This window comes from Protopterus annectens, chromosome 5.part1, assembly GCF_019279795.1.
Source record: "Protopterus annectens isolate FY-2018-M chromosome 5.part1, PAN1.0, whole genome shotgun sequence".
Taxonomy (NCBI): Eukaryota; Metazoa; Chordata; order Ceratodontiformes; family Protopteridae; genus Protopterus; species Protopterus annectens.
In genome coordinates, this window is record NC_056736.1 from 635,049,196 (window position 1) to 635,068,413 (window position 19,218).

Consider the following 19,218-nt stretch of genomic DNA (forward strand, 5'->3'; position numbering starts at 1 on the left):
GGGAGAAACAGACAAATGTAGGTGTTGTAAAGTAGAATTAGAAATAGTTGCACATCTTGTTGCTGGTTGTGATATACTAATGGCAGAAGGACTGTATACTGAAAGGCATATTAATGTGGTAAGACTGTTGCATTGGGGATTGTGTAAATATTATAATACTGAAGGAGCTGAAAAACATCGGAAACTTGAGCCACAAAGCATTATAGAAAATGTTGACGTTTATATCACATAGGATCACCCATTACCAACAGTTCAAAAAATAGATGTGAGAAATCAGATATGGTAGCCCGTGAAAAGAAGACAAAAGTAGCATTGATCACTGAAATTGCTACACCTAGTGACTAAAGTGTCTTATGTACAGAGAGACACAAAGTCATAAAATACCACGATTTGCAGGCAGAAATGAGGGCAATATGAAAAAAAGATACCCAGGCAGTTCCAGTATTAGTAGCATCAATGAGTCTTCTAAAAAATAATTTATAATTGTACTTACACATGTAACTGTACGACTTGCAGAAGGAGTCATTACTGGGCATATTGTGGGTGCTATGAAGAGCACTTCTTGCTAACATGAAAGACTGAAACAATACTAATTTCCTGAACTTTAATTATACTTTGACTTAGGAATTGGGTCCATTCCTGTCATGGTATTACAAACCCAAAAGATTTGGAGAAATTAAGTAACACACCATTTCCCTATATCCAAGCACTCTTCTGCCCTCCAGTGGAGAATATGCCAGCAGAACAGTTTTGTGGACATGCTTGGACCATCATGTCTCCCTGTAGGATGTGCACACTTGTCCTCCTTTCTTGAGCCATCAGCCACCCAGATTTCCTGGGCCACAGTCAAGACCTTATCCCTCTACTCCACCAATGCAAGCTTAAATCTTCACACTTTTGCTATGATAAATTCCTGTGTAAAGGGCTCTATGGATTTTTTATTGTGAAAAATATACACATAGGTTCATAGGATGATACTAGGCTATTGGTCCAGAAGCCCTTATAAGCCTAGCCAAGAATTTTGCCCATGTTCCCACAAAGTCAGCACCCCTTTTTTCCTGTCCAGCAGGGACACAGGTGGGATCCCAGTGGTGTATTTTCTGTTTCCCATCCAGTCATCCAGGTTCCTCTTAAAGAGGGATAGAGATGTACTCTGCTTGACATGGAGAGGGAGTCTATTCTACAGATGGGGAAGTCTTTGGGACACAAATCTGTCCAACCAACAAGTTCTATTAATGTCACAGACCAGGTTGAGGCATTGCATGTGGGCTGGGTTGCATGAGTGGAGTTTAACTTACAGATATGCAGCAACTTCATCTAGGTTGGGTCTGAGATGGCTTTGTATGCCAGACACAGGCCACCTCTGAACAGTCTATATGAGACTGAGCAGAGGGACAAGGCTTTTACCCTATCTGTATAGGATAGGTGTTTGAGACCTTCGATTTTTCTGGTCAAGAACCTCTGTGGTCTCTCCAGCTGCTGCATGTGCTTGGCAAGGTACATGCTGAACGAGGCATTGTACTTGATAAGGGAGGAGTACAGGGACGTTATGACCTCCTTGTTCCTGGATGAAATACCCTTACTTATGAGGTGTGCCATGTAGAAAGCCTTCTGCAGAACGGAAGCAACATGGTGGTCAAAAGTCAGGTTGCTATCAACCTGGGTGCCTAAGTCCCTCACAACTGATTGCATGCTTAATACGTTGTTATTAATGTGATAATTAGTGGGGATGCCATTTTCCCCAAAGGGAATAATGATGCATTTCTTGGCATTCAGTTTGAGGCCATGCTTCTGGCACTAGTCATTAGTTTGGGTAAGGCCCTCTTGGAGGCTGTTTACATCACTAGGGAAATTTAAGACAGCACCCAGCTTGCAGTCATCTGCAAATTTGCAGATGCATAATTTGCTGTTTTTGTGCAAAAACTAAAGTGTGTGTGTGTGTGTTTGTGTTTTGTTTCATTTGTGAATGTTTGTTTCATCAAAACAATTTACTGATCTTTTTATCAAATTTATATTGTGTTGTTTGTTTAGTGAGTGCTATAGTTATTGTTATGTGTGATATTGAAGAGTTAAAGAGGAAAATGTATCTTTTCCCCTCTAGTGTGCAAATTCAGAGTTGGTATAATTAATGTGTTGAAGGTGTTGGGGGCCACAGAAGGGGGGGTGTACCCTGCATAAACAGTTGTTTTTATTTATTTGTTTGTTATGGAGTGTCTCTTTGATGTTTCCAGCCAGTGAAATATATATAAATTATACTGCTATAATGTTGGATAATGTTAAGTAATGCTGAATGTTGTACAGATGTGTGTGAGCTTATTATGCTGAATGAGATATGTAGTGTATATATATGTTAAAATGTATATCTGAACTCATGGAACCTATGTATAGATATATGTAGTATGGAGATTTTTTTCCCTGAGAATCCAATGAAAAAGGACTTTGCCCACTCAGGTCTTCCAGGAGATCAGAGGCAATTAAATAAATTTAATAGTGGCAGTATATTTGTGATATTTGTGAGTACCTGCAAAATTTCTTATTGCATCTCATGATACTACAGAGCTGGCATCAACAATATGTTACTACACATTATGAATGTTCATAAAGAGGGTAGTACACAAGATAGGAAATAGACTAGTAGAAATGATTTTAGTCATGCAGGGGACCTATTTAATTAAAGCAATAACAGAGGCACCTGATTTTGTTTATATCCTGCTTCACTCAGTTGGACAGATACTTACTCCATTGTTATTTCTCATTAAGTGAGCTCAGGGGATCCCTGCACTTAGTAAATTGAACATGAGGTGTGTCAGAACAACACTGACACTGCCTAATGATTAGATGGCAAGATTACAGAAGGTATTTGGAAGGGAATGGTGCTGCATGAAGCATTACTTATTTCAACAGCATGTTTTTTAAGCTTTGCCAGTGTCTAGAATATAGCTATATTTCTAAAGTTTAATTTAGTATCATATCTGGCCATATTCTTTAAATGTAGCAAAAGTTTAAACAAAAACACAATGATGTTAAATAGCACTTTGCATACTACTATTCCTTTCTGAATACGCCCTACATGTTAAAAAAAAAGATGCTCAAATCCCTCAGCAAAATAACATGTAGAAATCCGCAAGCTGCCATATCAAGCACACAGTTGTAAGGCTTGTCTCCACCTCAAAGTTAATTTATAATTGTTTAATGTGACTGATATCTGATTGGACCTTTAATGACATGTCATGATTTTTTTTTTTTTTTCTTTTGGCAGGCTGCAAGTTTGAAAGTGGATGAATGTCACGTGGCTCAACCATCTGAGCTTTGTTTTGCTAGCAGCCCAGGCACTGGCACAGAGAGGTATTGCATAAAACAGTATTGCAATTACACGATACTGTCATATGTCTTAACCATTGTAATGTGGTAGTACAGCAGATGCACAGGAAGTAACTGTTTCTTAATCTTATCAGAACATCTGGACATTTCTTTTCATCTATGTTAAACTTTAAAAAACATTACAGCATATGAGAAAGTTGCCTAAGTGACTGTTCCGTACATTATTTATAATAGTCATTATCTTAACAGTTTAGTTTGTAGTATATATATATATATATATATATATATATATATATATATATATATATATATATATATAGTGTCTCTTTAGGGCATCTCTTTGGGACAAATCTAGCCTAATTTTGACAAGTTTGATATATATTTAAGGCTGAGATGAGTAAACCTTGCATTTACTAATTTTAAAATTCTAGGCCTCTTAATGTCTAAAGTATTTTGAAAAACAATTTATCAGTACAAAGGTCACAAAGACTTAAAGAGATATATTGTAATCATTAAAATATGCCTCTAATTAATACTTTTATAACAAGCACTTACTTTGTACCCTGGTATTTCACAGTAGTGGTTAGTATGATCTGTGTGGTCGTACAGAAACAAAGTGTAGTTTTCAGATATAAGTGACAATGAGATCTGGCTGCCATATCTAAGTGAAATCAACCCCCCTCCCCCAAATTATCGCATTCTAAAGTGCTTAAACAAGAGTGTACCAAGAATTTTTTTCAACACATCATGTTGTCCCCCCTCATCTAGTTAACATGCAAAAAAAAATTGAAATACAACATTCTGGCTAACGTGTGATCCTTTTGATAGGAATTAAAGCAACTGAATTTTTACATTGTGCATTCTGATGAAGTCATGACATTAAAAGTGCTATATCACACTTTCAGGTCCAGTGTTTGTTTTTCTTCTTTGTGTTTTCAGATGATTCAAAAATGTACACATCTCTTCAAGCATTGCCTTATAGACTTGGGAAATGTACATGTCATTTTTTTCATTTTGTTTTATCACTCCATACAATCTTAAAAAAATGGTAATTTTTAAAGGGGCAGTCCTATCCCCTAAGCATGCTCTATGTATATCTTTGTTGTAGTCACAGTGGCTCATGCCTTATAATCCCTGGGCATAGGTTCATAGATTAGTACTAAGCTAACTGCCCTTGCGAGCCATTTTAAGCTTAGCAAATTATCCCTTATGAGACTCAAACCCTGCACCTTGTGTTTGTAAGGCAAACACCTTAACCATTAGGCCACCCTCCCAACCCAATGAGGTAATATGTGTACAAAGCACACCTTAAGTGCATTAATCCACTTACAAAAATGAGCATTTTATTTTATTTTTTTATTTTATTTTGCTACTTGAATTTTACATTTAGAAGACATGCAGATAAATATAATGAAAAACTACAAAATAAGCACTTCATTGATGACCCCAAAAAGTTTTATAGAGGACCGGTAAACAAAGCAACAGAAATAGAAATGGCACCAAAACAGAAGAAATAGACACATTTTGGAGGAATATTTATGAAGATCCTGTGGAATATAACAAAGATGCTAAATGGATAGAAACATTACAAGAAACATTAAGGAGTTCAAATGTGCAGGATATGAGATGGGATGAAGTGACAGTCAGGGAAATTGAAACAAAATTAAGAAAAGCTCCTAGATTGAAACTCCCCAGCCCAGATGCAGTACCTAACTTCTGGCTAAAAGTGTGGACAGCTTTATATAAAGATTTAGCCCTGAGTAAAAGCTATTTACATGTGCATCCCTAATAGAAACTAACCTGGTTAATAACAGGAGAAATGACACCTCCTTCTTAAGAGTGAACCTGTAAGTCACCCTAAAAACTATACACCAATAAGTTACCTTCTGACAATGTACAAACTAAATACTGGAATTGATGCAAACAGAGTTTATAGTCATTTAGAAGAAAACTCGATCATGGACTAATCTATGAACCTATGGCAGTAGAACAAAAGGGTAACAAAAGAAGTCATGGAACAAAGGATCATTTGTTGCTAAATAAAGCCATAATGGAGAATTGAAAAAGGGGAAGAATCTAAGTAAGGCATAACAAGATTACAAAAAGCATTTGACAGCATCCCACATTCATGGATAAAGGAGTGTTTACAGTTTTATAAGACACGCCTTGCATTTATCGATTACATTACAGTGACCATGAATCTATGCCAAACCACTTTGCAATTAAGTCATAACAAAGGGCAAATTATTACCCCAGGAATAAAAATTCAAAGGGGGATATTCCAGGGTGATCCGTTGTCACTGCTATTGTTGTTTTCTTGCCCGTAACCCATTAAGCTGTTTACTTAACAGATTAGATCTTGGTTACAGTTGGCTCTTGGAAAACAAACTTGGTTAACAACTTCTCATCTACTTTTCATGTATTACTTAAATGTGTATAGTTCTTCATATAAGAAGATGAAAGCACATCTGCGAGTGGTTAAAACTTTCTCATATGATTTAAGAACATTTGGTCTTGATAAAAGTGCAAACACAACATTTAAAGCAGGACAATTGCAGTACCAAAAATATGAATCTAGGACAGGAATGTGATATAACAGAACTTGAGCAGGAAGGAGTTAATAAATATTTGGGAAATGATGAAGGATTGGCAATGAAAGATGAACAAATACAAATAAAACTCAGTATGGAATACTTCAGAATACTAAAACTAATATTGAAAACAACATTGACATCGAGGAATAAAGTCCAAGTTATAAACTAATTTGCTCTTCCTGTTTTAACTTACAGTTTTGATGAGACTGACTGGTCCCAAAAGGTATTGGATTAATTGGACAGAAAAACAAGAAAAATGCTTCATGCTTGTCATATGACATATAAATATTTGTGTATACCAAGATTATATATTCCACGCCGAAGGAGATATGGGCCTCCTCAAAACTGATTACATGTATAGATCTGCAGTCGGGGCAATGCATACATATCTGCTGATCTCATCAAATGCAAACACAGTAAAAGTTTTAAAACATGTGGAAAAAAGTCTAAGATGACCTCTCTGCTTAGTTTAGCAGAAGCATTCAGGTGGCAAGTGAGAATGGAAACCAAAACAGAAGTAGACAAAAATCAGACAGCAACTAAATGTGAAAAAAAACAAAAGAAAGAATATAAGGAGAAGGAACAGATAAGAAGGAAAGGAATGTAGAAGCTACATAAATATAGCAGCAAGTATGGAGATCTCCTGGAACAACCTCAGTTTGATCAAGATTTGATGTAGCAATGGTTAAGGAGAGGTGAGTTGATACCAAAGGATGAAAGGTTAATAATGGTGGTGCAGGATAATGGACTACGTGCATGTTGGTTTACGAAGCCCTTTGAACATATGGAAGAAACAGACAAACATAGGTTCTGTAAAAAAAGAATTGAAACAGTTGCACACCTTGTTGCTGGGTGTGATACACTCATGACAAAGGACCTGTACATTGAAAGGCACAATAATGTGTCAAAGATTGTTGCACTGGAGATTATACAAACACTACAATATAGAATTAGCTAAGAAGCAGTGACAACATGAACCACAGAGCATTTTATAATGAAGTGTACATCACATGGGATCACCCATTACCAACAATTCAAAAAACAGATACAAGAAAAAAGACAAAAGCAGCGTTGACCACATAGGTGCTGGAAGCTGTTGAAGACTGGGGGGGCAGAGGGTAACAGGGGCACTTATTGATCTAAAAAGGGCAGTTTTCATAACTATTTAGTACCACAACATAGGTTCACTTGGAGGACATTTTAAGCTTAGCCAATTCCCTTTTGGTGCTTGAATTAACATTTTCTGATTGGTCTTACCTATCCCATGGATGATAATTGTATATTAGTCCTAGTGCAAATAACTGTGATCATACCATAGATAATTTGAGGAGACCCATGTAAGGGATGCAGCATTTAGGAACTGCCTCTATCCATTAGTGGCATGAGAGGAAATCCTGGAGTACATTTTCTGTTACCCATCCTTAGATCCAAGTTGCATTTGAATATGGATGGATGAGATTTGTTTTATTTTTATGGATAGTCTGTTCTGGAATAGTGGTAGCCTCTGTGATATATATCCATCTGTCCACAACATTCAGTTTAGATACCTGGACTGGATATTATTGATGTCAATTGACTTGCTGATGTTCAGTAGGTCCAGCTGTATTAGGTCAGAGGATGCCTTGTATGCCAGACATGTCACGTCTAAGCACTCTGTAGGATACTGACTATAGTAATAAATCTTTGAGGTGGTCCATGCTAGACCTATTGTTTAGGACTTCTATCCTTTTAGTAAGGTATCTCTGAAGGTATTCCAATTGTTGCATGGGGCTTTACAGATACATGCCAAAGTTGTCATTATATAAAATGATTGACCTAATGAGAGCTTTGTAAAGGGGGACAACATCTCTAGATCTAGTCACAATTTGTTTATAAGCTGTGCAATATAGAAAGGCTTTCTTATGACTCTGGGCACATGTTGGTCAAAAGTTAGGTCACTGAGTGTACACACAAGTTCCCAAATGCCAAACAATTGGGTCAGTTCTCAGAGGGCATTGTCACGATTTTGACACCAGTTATTATTTGGGACAAACCTTCCTGCATGATGGCCAAGTCATTTAGGGATTCAATAACTGCTCCTAGCTTGCAGTCATCTCAAACTTAGCTGGCCAAAGCCCTTTGGTATTTCCTTTTACTTTTGAGATATATATGCCAAACAGAAAAAATTTCAGCACCGAACCCTGGAGGACTCCATTGGTGACTGGTCTCTTCCCCTAATTTGACCTTCTGCATCCTCTGAGCAAGTTGGCAATCCAGCTAGTGATGCAAGTGTTTGCTCCTATATTATTCATCTTTTGTACTACACCTGAGTAGGGGATTGTGTCAAAAGGCTTGGCCAGGTCAAGTTAATGTGGTGTGAACTGTTTTACCTTCATCCATTGCTTTGGTAACAAACAGTAAAGCTTAGAATTTGCCCGTGATTTTGAGACTTTCACACTTTCCTCTGGGCTGTTTTCAAACACATTTTTAGGGCCATGCATACATGTATGCATTTTTTGATTCACCTTCCTGATTGTATTAAATTATATTCCTTGTATAATACAGCACCAGTTGTTAGCATATGTTCTAAATTTGTAGTTTTGAACAGTCTTCAAGTAAGCAATGAAACATATGAATGAACCAATAATGACAAAACTACCCATTTCAGAAAATGTCAACCATAAAAGGCCACTCAAACTTCTGTCATTACAATCCACCAATATCAGTAAATATGCAAAATGTCTGCAGAAGTCAGCCATCTAAATAATTCCACATTAAAGGGATCTCTAACTAATGAAGAGGTTGCTGCTAGGAAACAACTTTATATTTCATTGTTTCATCTACAAATAAAGTGGCTGTTGCCCTTGAAGAATAAATTGCCTATGTTACATTAAAAATGATAAGCTAGTAATATTGCAATAGGGAATGGATGGCAAACTGATAACAGGTTCATAGTTACTAAGTAACTCCTCCAAAGGAGGACATTCACAGGACTGCAGCATTCACACCCTTTAAAGTACAACACAGTACAGTATCAGTGATCCATCTGCATACTGTGGGAGTAGAACCCACAGCCTTCTGCATGAAAAATAAGGCTACTATCTGTTGTGCTACTAGCAACACAAACAGATTTGGAATAAGCAGCAGTAAACTTCTCTTCCCCTGAAGCTCTCCGCTCCTTGTAAAAATGTTTTATGCAACATTTGTTTACCAGGAAAGTCCAACTTGGAACAAAGCCAATTTTCAGCAGAGGCCCAGGGAGAAATGCTCCAGATGTATGTCTTTGTAACATGAGAGGAAACCCAAGCACCCAAAGGAAACCCATACAAATACAGGGAGGACATACAGACTCCACACAGAAAGCACCCCAGCCAAGAATCAAACCAGAGACCCTCTTGCTGTGAGGCAAAAATGCTATCACAGCACCATCTACTTGACACAGCTAAAGCTGTCAATTTCACAGCAGAAGAAATCTGGAAAAAGACAAAATTCATTGGGGGGGGGGGGGGCAAAGGGCCAAAGCCAGGGACACATTTTAAATATTGCTTGTATGATCTTAGAAAGTTGCTAAAATAGTGTTTTGTGTTACCATGTATTTCCAAAAAAGATAGGAAGACTGAAGCTTAAAGCACTATCATTATTTAGTGAATTATATTCTCACTAATTAATGTAGATGGTTGAGCGCTATGGACTCACCTCCCTGAATCAGATGTGGTGGTGTGGGTAGAGGATGCAGGCTGCTGTTGCTAAAGTACAGGATTTGAGCCTAAGTAATCCTAACCACCAGGAATAAGTAACTGGGGCATTACACACACACACACACACACACACACACACACACACACACACACACACACACACACACACACACACACACACACACACACACACACACACACACACACACACACACACACACACACACACACACACACACACACACACACACACACACACACACACACAAGCCCAATATAAATAAACGGAGCCCAGCCCAGCATAACTTACAATGTTAATGGAGCCCACAGCAGTTTCAGATTAAAACATAAATAAATGTCAGTGCTTACTGTGGCTGACTCTGGCAGCAATGATGTGATTCCCGTGCATGTTTGTGTTTTAAATTCATGTGATGTGCCATGAATCCTCTGTTGGGTCTTAAAGCTGTAAAAGTGTGTGTGTGTGGGGGGTTCTCCCTCTCCCTCGCTCTATGGTTCCCACGCTTATGACTGATCATCAAAATTGTTACACTTTTTGATAACAGTGTTTGACGTGCAGAGGGACACAAACTCATACAGTATCAGGATTTGCAAAGAGAAATAAGGCAATGTGGAACAAAGATACCCATACAGTTCCAATAGCAGTAGGAACCATGGGTCTAAAAAAATCTACAGTTAGATTTAGATATGCCATCAACATATGTAACTCCATATGAATTGCAAAACAAGTCAGTTTTGGGCATATTGCAGTTGCTGCAAAGAGCAATTCTGGCTAACAACAAGGACTGAAAAATAATAATTTCATGAACTTCAATTATACCCTGACTTATGAATATGGTCCATTCCTATCATTGTATTAGAAACCCAAAAGATGTGGAGAAATTAAACCCAGTTTGCTATCCACTGCACAGTGTAACAATTACAAGTCTGTCAGTAATGCTTGTATGTGGAATAGTTTCAAAGGTCTTGACTAGGTCCAGGTATGCTGCATGCAATGCATGACCACTATGCACTGCTTCAGTAACTTTTTCAAAGAAATTAACCAGCTCAAAGGGAAGGATCTTCCTTTGACAAAGGTGAATTAATAAGGGTCCAAAGTTGATATTTTCAATGTCCAGATCAATGAGGCCTGAGATAATATGTGCTATAGCTTTATATATGAGGCTAGCTTTTTTATAGACTTCAAGAGTGTAATGAGCAGAGAAGCTTAAATTAAAGAAGCTAAGTAGTGATAAAAAATAGACCATACTGGTACTGAGGCAACATTTTATGTTATTAGGGCCCATATACAAGATATTCTTATCTTTTGAGAAGCCTGAGAATACTTGTTTCATATTAATTAAATGGTGAGACTGAGATTGTGGATACTTTGGAATGCCTATAACTGTGGGTACTAAATTTGTCAGTTAAGGTATTAGGAACATAGGATCATAGGCAGTTACTAGGCTGACAGTCCCAGGGCCCTTACAAGCCTAACCAAGTTCAACCCGTGTTCCCAAGGGTGTCTGGTTCAAGCAGACTCTAAAATCTGCACCAATTTCCCCCCTTTCCAAGAGGGATACAGGTGGAACCCCCAGAGGGAATTTCTGGTTACCCATCCAGTCTTCCAAATTATGCTTAAAAAGCACCAATGAGAGGCTTTGTTTAACATGCATATGAGGCTCATTCCAGAGGTGGAGCAACCTCTGTGAGGCAAATCTTCCTCTCCAGCAAGTTCTGTTGATGTCACATACCAGGTTAAGGTCCTTTGAGCGCATGACCCATGTTGCCATTTCACTTGTGAATGTGCAGCATTTCCATTAAAGCTGGGTCAGAGATTGCTCTATGTGCAAAGCACAGGTTGCCTCTGAGCAGTCTTTATGACAGAGTAAAGTGACAATGATTTCTGTCTGTCTGCATAAGACAGATCTTGAAGAACCTGAATTTTCTTCTTAAGGAACCTTTGTGGTCTCTCCAATTTCTGCCGGTGTTTGAAAAGGAACATACTAAAGGGAGCATTGTACTCTATTATTGACCTGATGAGGGAAGAGGACAGGAGAGTTATAACCTCTCTTTTTCTAGAGGCAATGCCCTTTCTTATTAGATGAGCAATATAAAATGCCCTTCTTACCACTGTGGAGGCATGGTGATCGAAGTTAAGGTTACTGTCAACCTGTGAGCCCAGATCTGTCACCACTGACTGTGTGCTTAGGGTATTGCTATTCATGTGATAGTTTGCAGCAACATCACCCTTGACAAAGGGGATGATAATGCATTTTTTGTATTAAGTTTAAGACCATGACTTTGGCAACAGTCATTAGTCTGTGTAAGACCTTCATAGGTTCATAGGTTCATAGGTTCGTACTAGGCTATCTGCCCTAGGGCATTTATAAGCCTAGCCAGACTGTGTGTGGCTTTCACCACCCCTTAGGATGAGAATACTATGCCCTTTTAGGGTTTAGTTTACTGTGCCTCTGTCTAGTAGTGACACAGAGATGACCCCCCGGGGTAAACCTATGATCTCCCATCCACTCGTCGAGATTTCTCTTGAATAGAGTCAGTGAGGGGCTCTGCCTAACATGGACTGGGATTCTGTTCCAGAGTGTAGGGAGCCTCTGGGTTATGAATCTGTCCCTCCAGCATGTCCTATTTATTTCTTTGTTGAGGTTTAAGTCTCTTGTTCTCGTGGCTCTGATGGATTTGGATTTTCTGAGGTGGAGCATGTCCATTAATTCGGATGACATGGCCTTGTATGTCAGGCACAGATCACCTCTGAGTAGGCGGTATGCGACTGAATAGAGCTGGAGTTTTTTCAGTCGGGCAGCATATGACATATGTTTAAGACCCTTTATCCTCTTGGTGAGGAACTTTTGGGGTCTTTCCAACTGCTGCAGGTGTCGGGTGAGATACATCCTGAATGGGGCATTGTACTCAATCATTGGCCTGATAAGAGAAGAGTACAGGGGCACAATGACCTCTCTTGATCTAGATGTGAAACCCTTCATGATAAGGTGGGCAATATAGAAGGTCTTCCTAACCACTTTGGCAATGTGAGTGTCAAATGAGAGGTTACTGTCAACCTGGGTCCCTAGGTCCCTGATTACCTCTTCCGTAATGGATTACCACCTATGTGGTAATTTGTCGGCACCTTGTTTTTCCCAAAGGGTATGACTATGCATTTTTGGTGTTCAGCTTAAGGCCATGGCTCTGGCACCTATTATCCATTTCTATGAGGCCTCTCTGAAGGATGTTTGTGTCCGCTGGAGTATCAATTATGGCCCAGTTTGCAGTCATCTGTGAACTTTGTCAGCCACAATCCTCCTATGTTTGCCTGTACCTTGGAAAAATAAATGCCGAACAAGAGGGGTCCCAGGACTGAGCCCTGTGGGACACCGCTTGTGACTGGCTTAGAGTCTGACATAGCTCCAGCAACTCTGACCCTGTGGGTTCTGTCCTTGAGCCAGTTTGCAACCCATCTTGTGACATATGGGTTTACATTTAAGCTGGTGAGTTTGTCTATGATGCCCGAGTAGGGTATTGTGTCAAAGGGCTTTGCAAGGTCAAGGTAGGCTGTGTGAACTGCCTTACCTCATCAATGGCCTTAGTGACTGTTTCAAAAAAGTCGACTAAGTTCAAAAGGCAGGATCTGCCCTTGACAAAGCCAAATTGGGTATAATCCAATGTCTGTAGGTCCCCAATGTCTTTGTTTATGAGTTCCATAATGATCCTCTCCATAGCTTTGCAGACCAGGCTCATCAAGCTTATGGGGCGGTAATTTCCAGGGTCCGTAGAAGCACCGCCTTTGTGAAGTGGGACCACTGTTGCCGTGCCACTTTGGGTGCGTATCCTAGTAAGGCTAAGATTAAACAGCAGCCTTATGTGTGGGTTTAGTTCCTCTTGGAGTTCATGTAGCACACAGCCGGGACACCATCCGTCCCATTGATGCTGTGTTTTTAGCATTAGAGAGGGCGGCTCTCACCTGGGCATCTGAGATGTTAGGGAGGCTACAGTCTGCTGGGATTGTTATTTCTCCTTTTGTGGGGGAGGGAGGAAATTTGCACTGAACCTGTCTGCCAGAATGTTGGCAATGTCAGTGGGTTCAGTGTATTTTGTGTCATTTTGGACTAACTCTGAGCATATCTGGGAGTTTCCACCCAGGTTTCTAACATAGCTAAAGAAGGCCTTGTGATTGTCTTTGTGTCTTTTTTCTCTCAAAGTTGGCCTTGGATGATTTTATGAGTGATCGTAGTTTTTTGCTAGTACTGATCAGAGATGCCTTTCCTTTTAGGGATTTTGCTCTGTCATGTAATAGCTTCTTCCTCCTGTTGTAAAGTTTGTTTATGGCTGGGGTCCACCAGACCAGTCGCCTGCCTTTGGGGGAATGGGTCTTGGTTTTATTTGGGATTGCATGATCCATGCATTCTTGAAGGTGCCCATAGAAGGCATTTGCAAGGGATTCAGCAGTGTGGGTTGTGGTTTCCACTGGCCCAGGGGCCTTGAAGGATACCACTTCAGTCTTAAGAAGTGTGAAGTTTGCTTTTTGAAGTTCTTCACTGTGGTCTTTGTGCAGGGGTGGGGGCGATGTGGATTTATAGTGAGATTAATTTATGGTCTGATCTTACCAAAGAGGATATACTTCGGATATACCGTGTGGAGCATTTTGTCCCCATGTTTGTGATGATCAGGTGTAGTATATTGTCTCCTCTTGTGGGAATAGTGACTAGTTGTTCCATTGCATTTGAGTTTATGAATTCTAGGAACCTTTGGGCTAGGGTGTTGGGGCTTGAGTAATGTTCCCAGTCTATGTTTGGGTAGTTGAAGTCTCCCAAAATGATGGTATTTGGAGAGACATTTATACTCTCCAGTGTCTTCAGGAAGGCTGTGTGGGGTTCCTGAGTTTGAGAGGGTGGTCTGTAGCATGCTACAAACTGTAAGGCAGTTTTGCCTATGGTTAGTTGCACCTGGATAGTCTCCCGATGCTTAGGTTGCCACTAACCTGGAGGTGTGGGTATCTTTGATGAAAATGGATACTCCCTCCTTTTGTGGTTCGGTCCAAGTTTTAGGGCGGAAAGCATGATATGAGGTAAAACCTGATAGTGCTGGGGTGCTCTCAGGAGCCTTGAACCAGGTTTCAGTCACTGCACAGACATCGATGTTCTCCATACTGAGGAGGGCTTCGAGGGCATGCATCTTGAGGTTTAGACTTCTGGCATTGAGTTTTTTCCACTTGTGTTTTCTAGGGAGGTAGGTTTGTCATTTAAGCCTTGCCTAAAAAAGGCACTATGGGGGTGGCAAGAGCCTTGGCCAATATCCGGAAGCCCAGGGGTGACAGGTGCAAGCCATCCCTTGTGAAGCAGCGTGGCTTGTCAAGCATGTCATCCCAAGCAGACAGACATTGGATCCCCTTAGAATGACACCAGTAATTAAGCCAATTGTTAAAACTGATCATTTTGTCTTTGTACTGTGGCATCATTCTTGGTGAGGGTAAGATGCTGCTCAGGGTCAGGGTCATACCAGCCTGGGCTACATAATCAGAGAGCTCCTCTATGTCTCCTTTCATGTAGTCCAGGGAGGTACGTCTCAGGGCGTTCACATCCGCATGTACAATGACCGAGTCATATTTGTACTTGCTGTGGAGTGACCTGAATGCTTGTGTTATGTGGTGGATTCTAGCTCCTGACAGGCAGCTTACTGTGACTTGTTCAGTCTGGTGAACGGGACGTCAGTGTGTCTGACTATGGAGTCACCTATTACAAGTGTGTCTGGCATGTTGTTTGGCCTTAAGGGCTGTGACTGTTTAGCACACTGACTTTGTGAACTATGTGTTGCATGTGCTATGTCTTGAGGTGGTGGTTGCTTGGGTGTCTGCTTTGGAGGCCTCTGTTGTTTTGGTAGATTTTAAACAGCCTCCGAATATGTTTTGTGTGTTTATGTGTTTGGTTTGCAGTTGTGATAGTTCTATGTGAGACTGGGTTTGTGGTGTGCGTGGTTACCTTCTCCTCCTGCCTGGTCTTGCCAGTACTGAATTGAGAGCTCAGCCTCCAGTTTGGCTATATAGTTGCATCTCTCGCATATATTTGTATTTGTTGGGAGGAGGAGAGGTTGTCTGTGTACATGAGGCAATTGTAACATTGCCTCAAGATTAGATTCACCAGCTGAACAGGAGAGGGCGCCAGCAACTGACCCTTGACATGCTAGAAATAGTGAAAAAGATTGCTGTGTAACTGAGTCAGAAAGGACCTATAGGGAAATGGGTACTGACAGAATTTAGGTGAATGAAGTACTTTCTTTTGTTTAAGAGTGCTTTACTAAAAAATGCTTTAGGAGCAAGTGCTGAGCTTTTCAGATAGAGTATAGGCTGTTTAGATTGCAAGTAGAACAGTTCTAAGGGAAAAATTGAAGAGCAGACTTGGCGGACCCAGAAAAGTTTAACCTTGTTTAACGGCAAAGCCGTGCAAACAATTTTAAGCAGTGAACTACAAAGAGCTAGGAATGGTCCCAAACAACCAATTACTACAGCTTCTTGTGCTGAGGTCACTTCCCCAAGGACAGGTAGGCTGCTCAAGGCTCCCCACTCCCACTGGTGAGCAAAGAAACTTCCTTCTATCCAAGTAAGGTAATGGACAACACAGGAACTACACCACAGCCCAGAATACAGCAATGCCTGTATACTGGTCTAAACTAAAAACAAGGATTATTTTTTTGTTTTTGTTTTTTTGTAGAAACACACAGAAAATGCAGAGACAGTGATAAATTAGTTACACAGGCTAGCACACTTTAGTGGGCAGCCTCCACAGTTAAATTAAACAAACAAACAAGCAAACTTTTGATTAAATTCGACTAAATGTAACTTTAAGTGCAGATTTTAAAATAAATGCAGTAATCAGTAAAAAGACAGTTCAGGCTAGTTTAAAGTAAGCAACAGAAGTTATTTCAAAGTTCCTTGCTGCTAGGACCACTCTGTAAACCCACGTGAGCTTGTCTGAGCAGTATAGCCTTTAAGCAGTGAACTACAAAAGAGCTAGGAATGGTCCCAAACAACCAATTACTACAGCTTCTTGTGCTGAGGTCACATCCCCCAAGGACAGGTAGGCTGCTCAAGGCGCCCCACTCCCACTGGTGAGCCAAGAAACTTCCTTCTATCCAAGTAAGGTAATGGACAACACAGGAACTACACCACAGCCCAGAATACAGCAATGCCTGTATACTGGCCTAAACTAGTCGAGAAAGGCGGGAAAACAAGGATTATTTTTTTGTTTTTTTGTTTTTTTGTAGAAGCACACAGAAAATGCAGCGACAGTGATAAATTAGTTACACAGGCTAGCACACTTTAGTGGGCAGCCTTAAATTAAACAAACAAACAAGCAAATGTTCGATTAACTTTAAGTGCAGATTTTAAAATAAATGCAGTAATCAGTAAAAAAACAGTTCAGGCTAGTTTAAAGTAAGCAACAGAAGCTATTTCCAGTGGAAAAAAAGCAAAGATACTTAAATCCAGAAGGTAGTCACTTTTTCGAGCTCCTTGCTGCTAGGACCACTCTGTAAACCCACGTGGAGCTTGTCTGAGCACGAGCAGTATACTTCTTGTAGGATGCTGACATCGGCAGTGGCTTCAATATTTGCATCAAGTTTATAGTCATCAGCAAACTTTGTCAGCCACAGTCCGTTAGTTTTATCCTGCACTTTGGATAAGTAGATTCCAAACAATAGGGGTCCTAGAACTGATCCCTGTGGAACACCACTGGTTACAGGTCTACTGGAGGAGGTAGAGTTCCCTATTTTGACTGTATGAGTTCTATCAGTGAGCCAGTTTACAATCCACCAGACAATATATAGATTGATACCTACCTGGGTGAGTTTATCAATGATGCCAGAGTGGAGGATTGTGTCAAAGGCCTTGGCTAAGTCTAGGTTGGCCATATGCACAGATTTGCCCTCATCTAGGGCTTTGGTGACTTTCTCAAGTCCACAAGTTTAACAGGCATGATCTCCACTTGACAAAGTGAAATTGGGTGGGGTTGAGCATTTGGAGATTTCCTATATCTTTGTTTATAAGGTCTATGAAGATTAATTCCATGGCATTGCAGATAAGGCTTGCCAGGCTAATGGGTCTGTAGTTCCCGGGGTCTGTGGATGTACCCTTATTGTGCAAAGGGTTGACAGCAGTTATTTTCCATTCCACTGTGATGAAGTCAGTGCTTAGGCTGTGATTGAAAAGCCTGCTCAATGGTGATGCTAATTCCTGTTTTAACCATGCAGAACATAGCCTGGCTGTTGTCTGGTCTCATAGAGGCTGTGTTTTTGGCCTTGGAGAGGACATTTAAGACCTGATCCTCATAGATACTAGGCAGAGAACACATGTTTGGGATGCTTTGGGGTATATGTGGCAGGGACGGGGAGTGAAGTTTTCACTGAACCTGTCAGCCAGCAGGTTTGCTATAGCCACAGGTTCTGTATATGTAGTACCATTAACTACAAGATCAGCTCAAATATGGGCCTTACCTTTGAGGTTACAGATGTAACTAAATAATGTCTTGTGTTTATCCTTAGTTATGGAAGCTAATTTGGATTCATAGTTAACTTTGGAGGACTTCACTAGGAGTTTTAGTTGCTTGTTTAAGTTGAGAAGGAAGTGTTTCCAGTTTTGGGACCATTCCTTCCTGCTCTTAGACAGCAATTTCTTTTTCCATTGTATAGCCTATTAATGGCAGTTGTCCACCAAGCAGGTTTGATTTTCCTTGCTGATCTTGCTTTGGTTCTATTAAGTATGGCAGAGTCAATACAATTGTACAGGTGCTTGTATAAAGCATTGGTGTATAACTCAGCATAAGTGTCTGTTTCATCAGTGGCGGGAGGGGCTATGAAGCTATTTATGCTGTCATGTAAAAGCTTGTAATTGGCCTTGGAGAAGTTTTTTAGTCTAGTTGTTGCTAAGGGGGAGGGTCTTGTGTTATAGTTACTTTTAGCGAGACTGATTTATGGTCAGATCTCACCACACACAGGTGGGGGTGCAGCAGTCCCCCATGTTGATGAGCACCAGGTCCAGAATGTTTGCGCCCCTTTATGGTGTGTCAGTCAGCTGGTCCAGGGCATTGAGGTTAATGAAGTCCAGAAACCTTTGGGAAAGTGAGTTAGAACATGTATAATTTATCCAGACTATGGACGGGTAATTAAAGTCACCCAAAACCGGGGTGTTTGGTTGTATCTTGATTGACTCAGGTAGAGCCAAGTAGGCTGAGTAAATGTCCTGATTCATGGAGAGGGGTCCTATAGCTGACAGTGACCTGAAGAGGGGTCTTACCTACAGTCAATTGCACCTGAAGTAATTCAAGGGAATTGTGCTGTTTAACCAATCTAGAGGTGTATTTATCTTTAATGAATATTGATACACCACCTCCTTTAGTTCTCATGCCTTCAGTTTGTGGTCTGAACGTGTGGAAGGAAATGTAACCTGGTATAGCTGGAGTGCTCTCCACAGCCTTAAACCAGGTCTCAATGACTGCACAAATATCAGCATCTTGCAGGGTGAGGAATTCTAGTGGGTGCAGTTTTTGGTTTAGACTTCTAGCATGTAGCAGCATAAGCTTGAGGTTGATTTTAGAGGGTATTTTTACATTGGTAATTTTGCC

At 40.3% G+C, this 19,218-nt stretch overlaps 1 protein-coding gene across 1 annotated transcript in view; it reads left to right on the forward strand.

The window, feature by feature from the left end:
• Positions 1-19,218, forward strand: part of LOC122803244 (protocadherin Fat 4-like) — a 166,819-nt gene that overhangs the window by 24,092 nt on the left and 123,509 nt on the right. Inside the window, exon 2 of the mRNA XM_044072841.1 lies at positions 3,260-3,345. Within this exon, the coding sequence (XP_043928776.1) occupies positions 3,260-3,345 (86 nt within the window). The remainder of the gene's footprint in view (positions 1-3,259; positions 3,346-19,218) is intronic.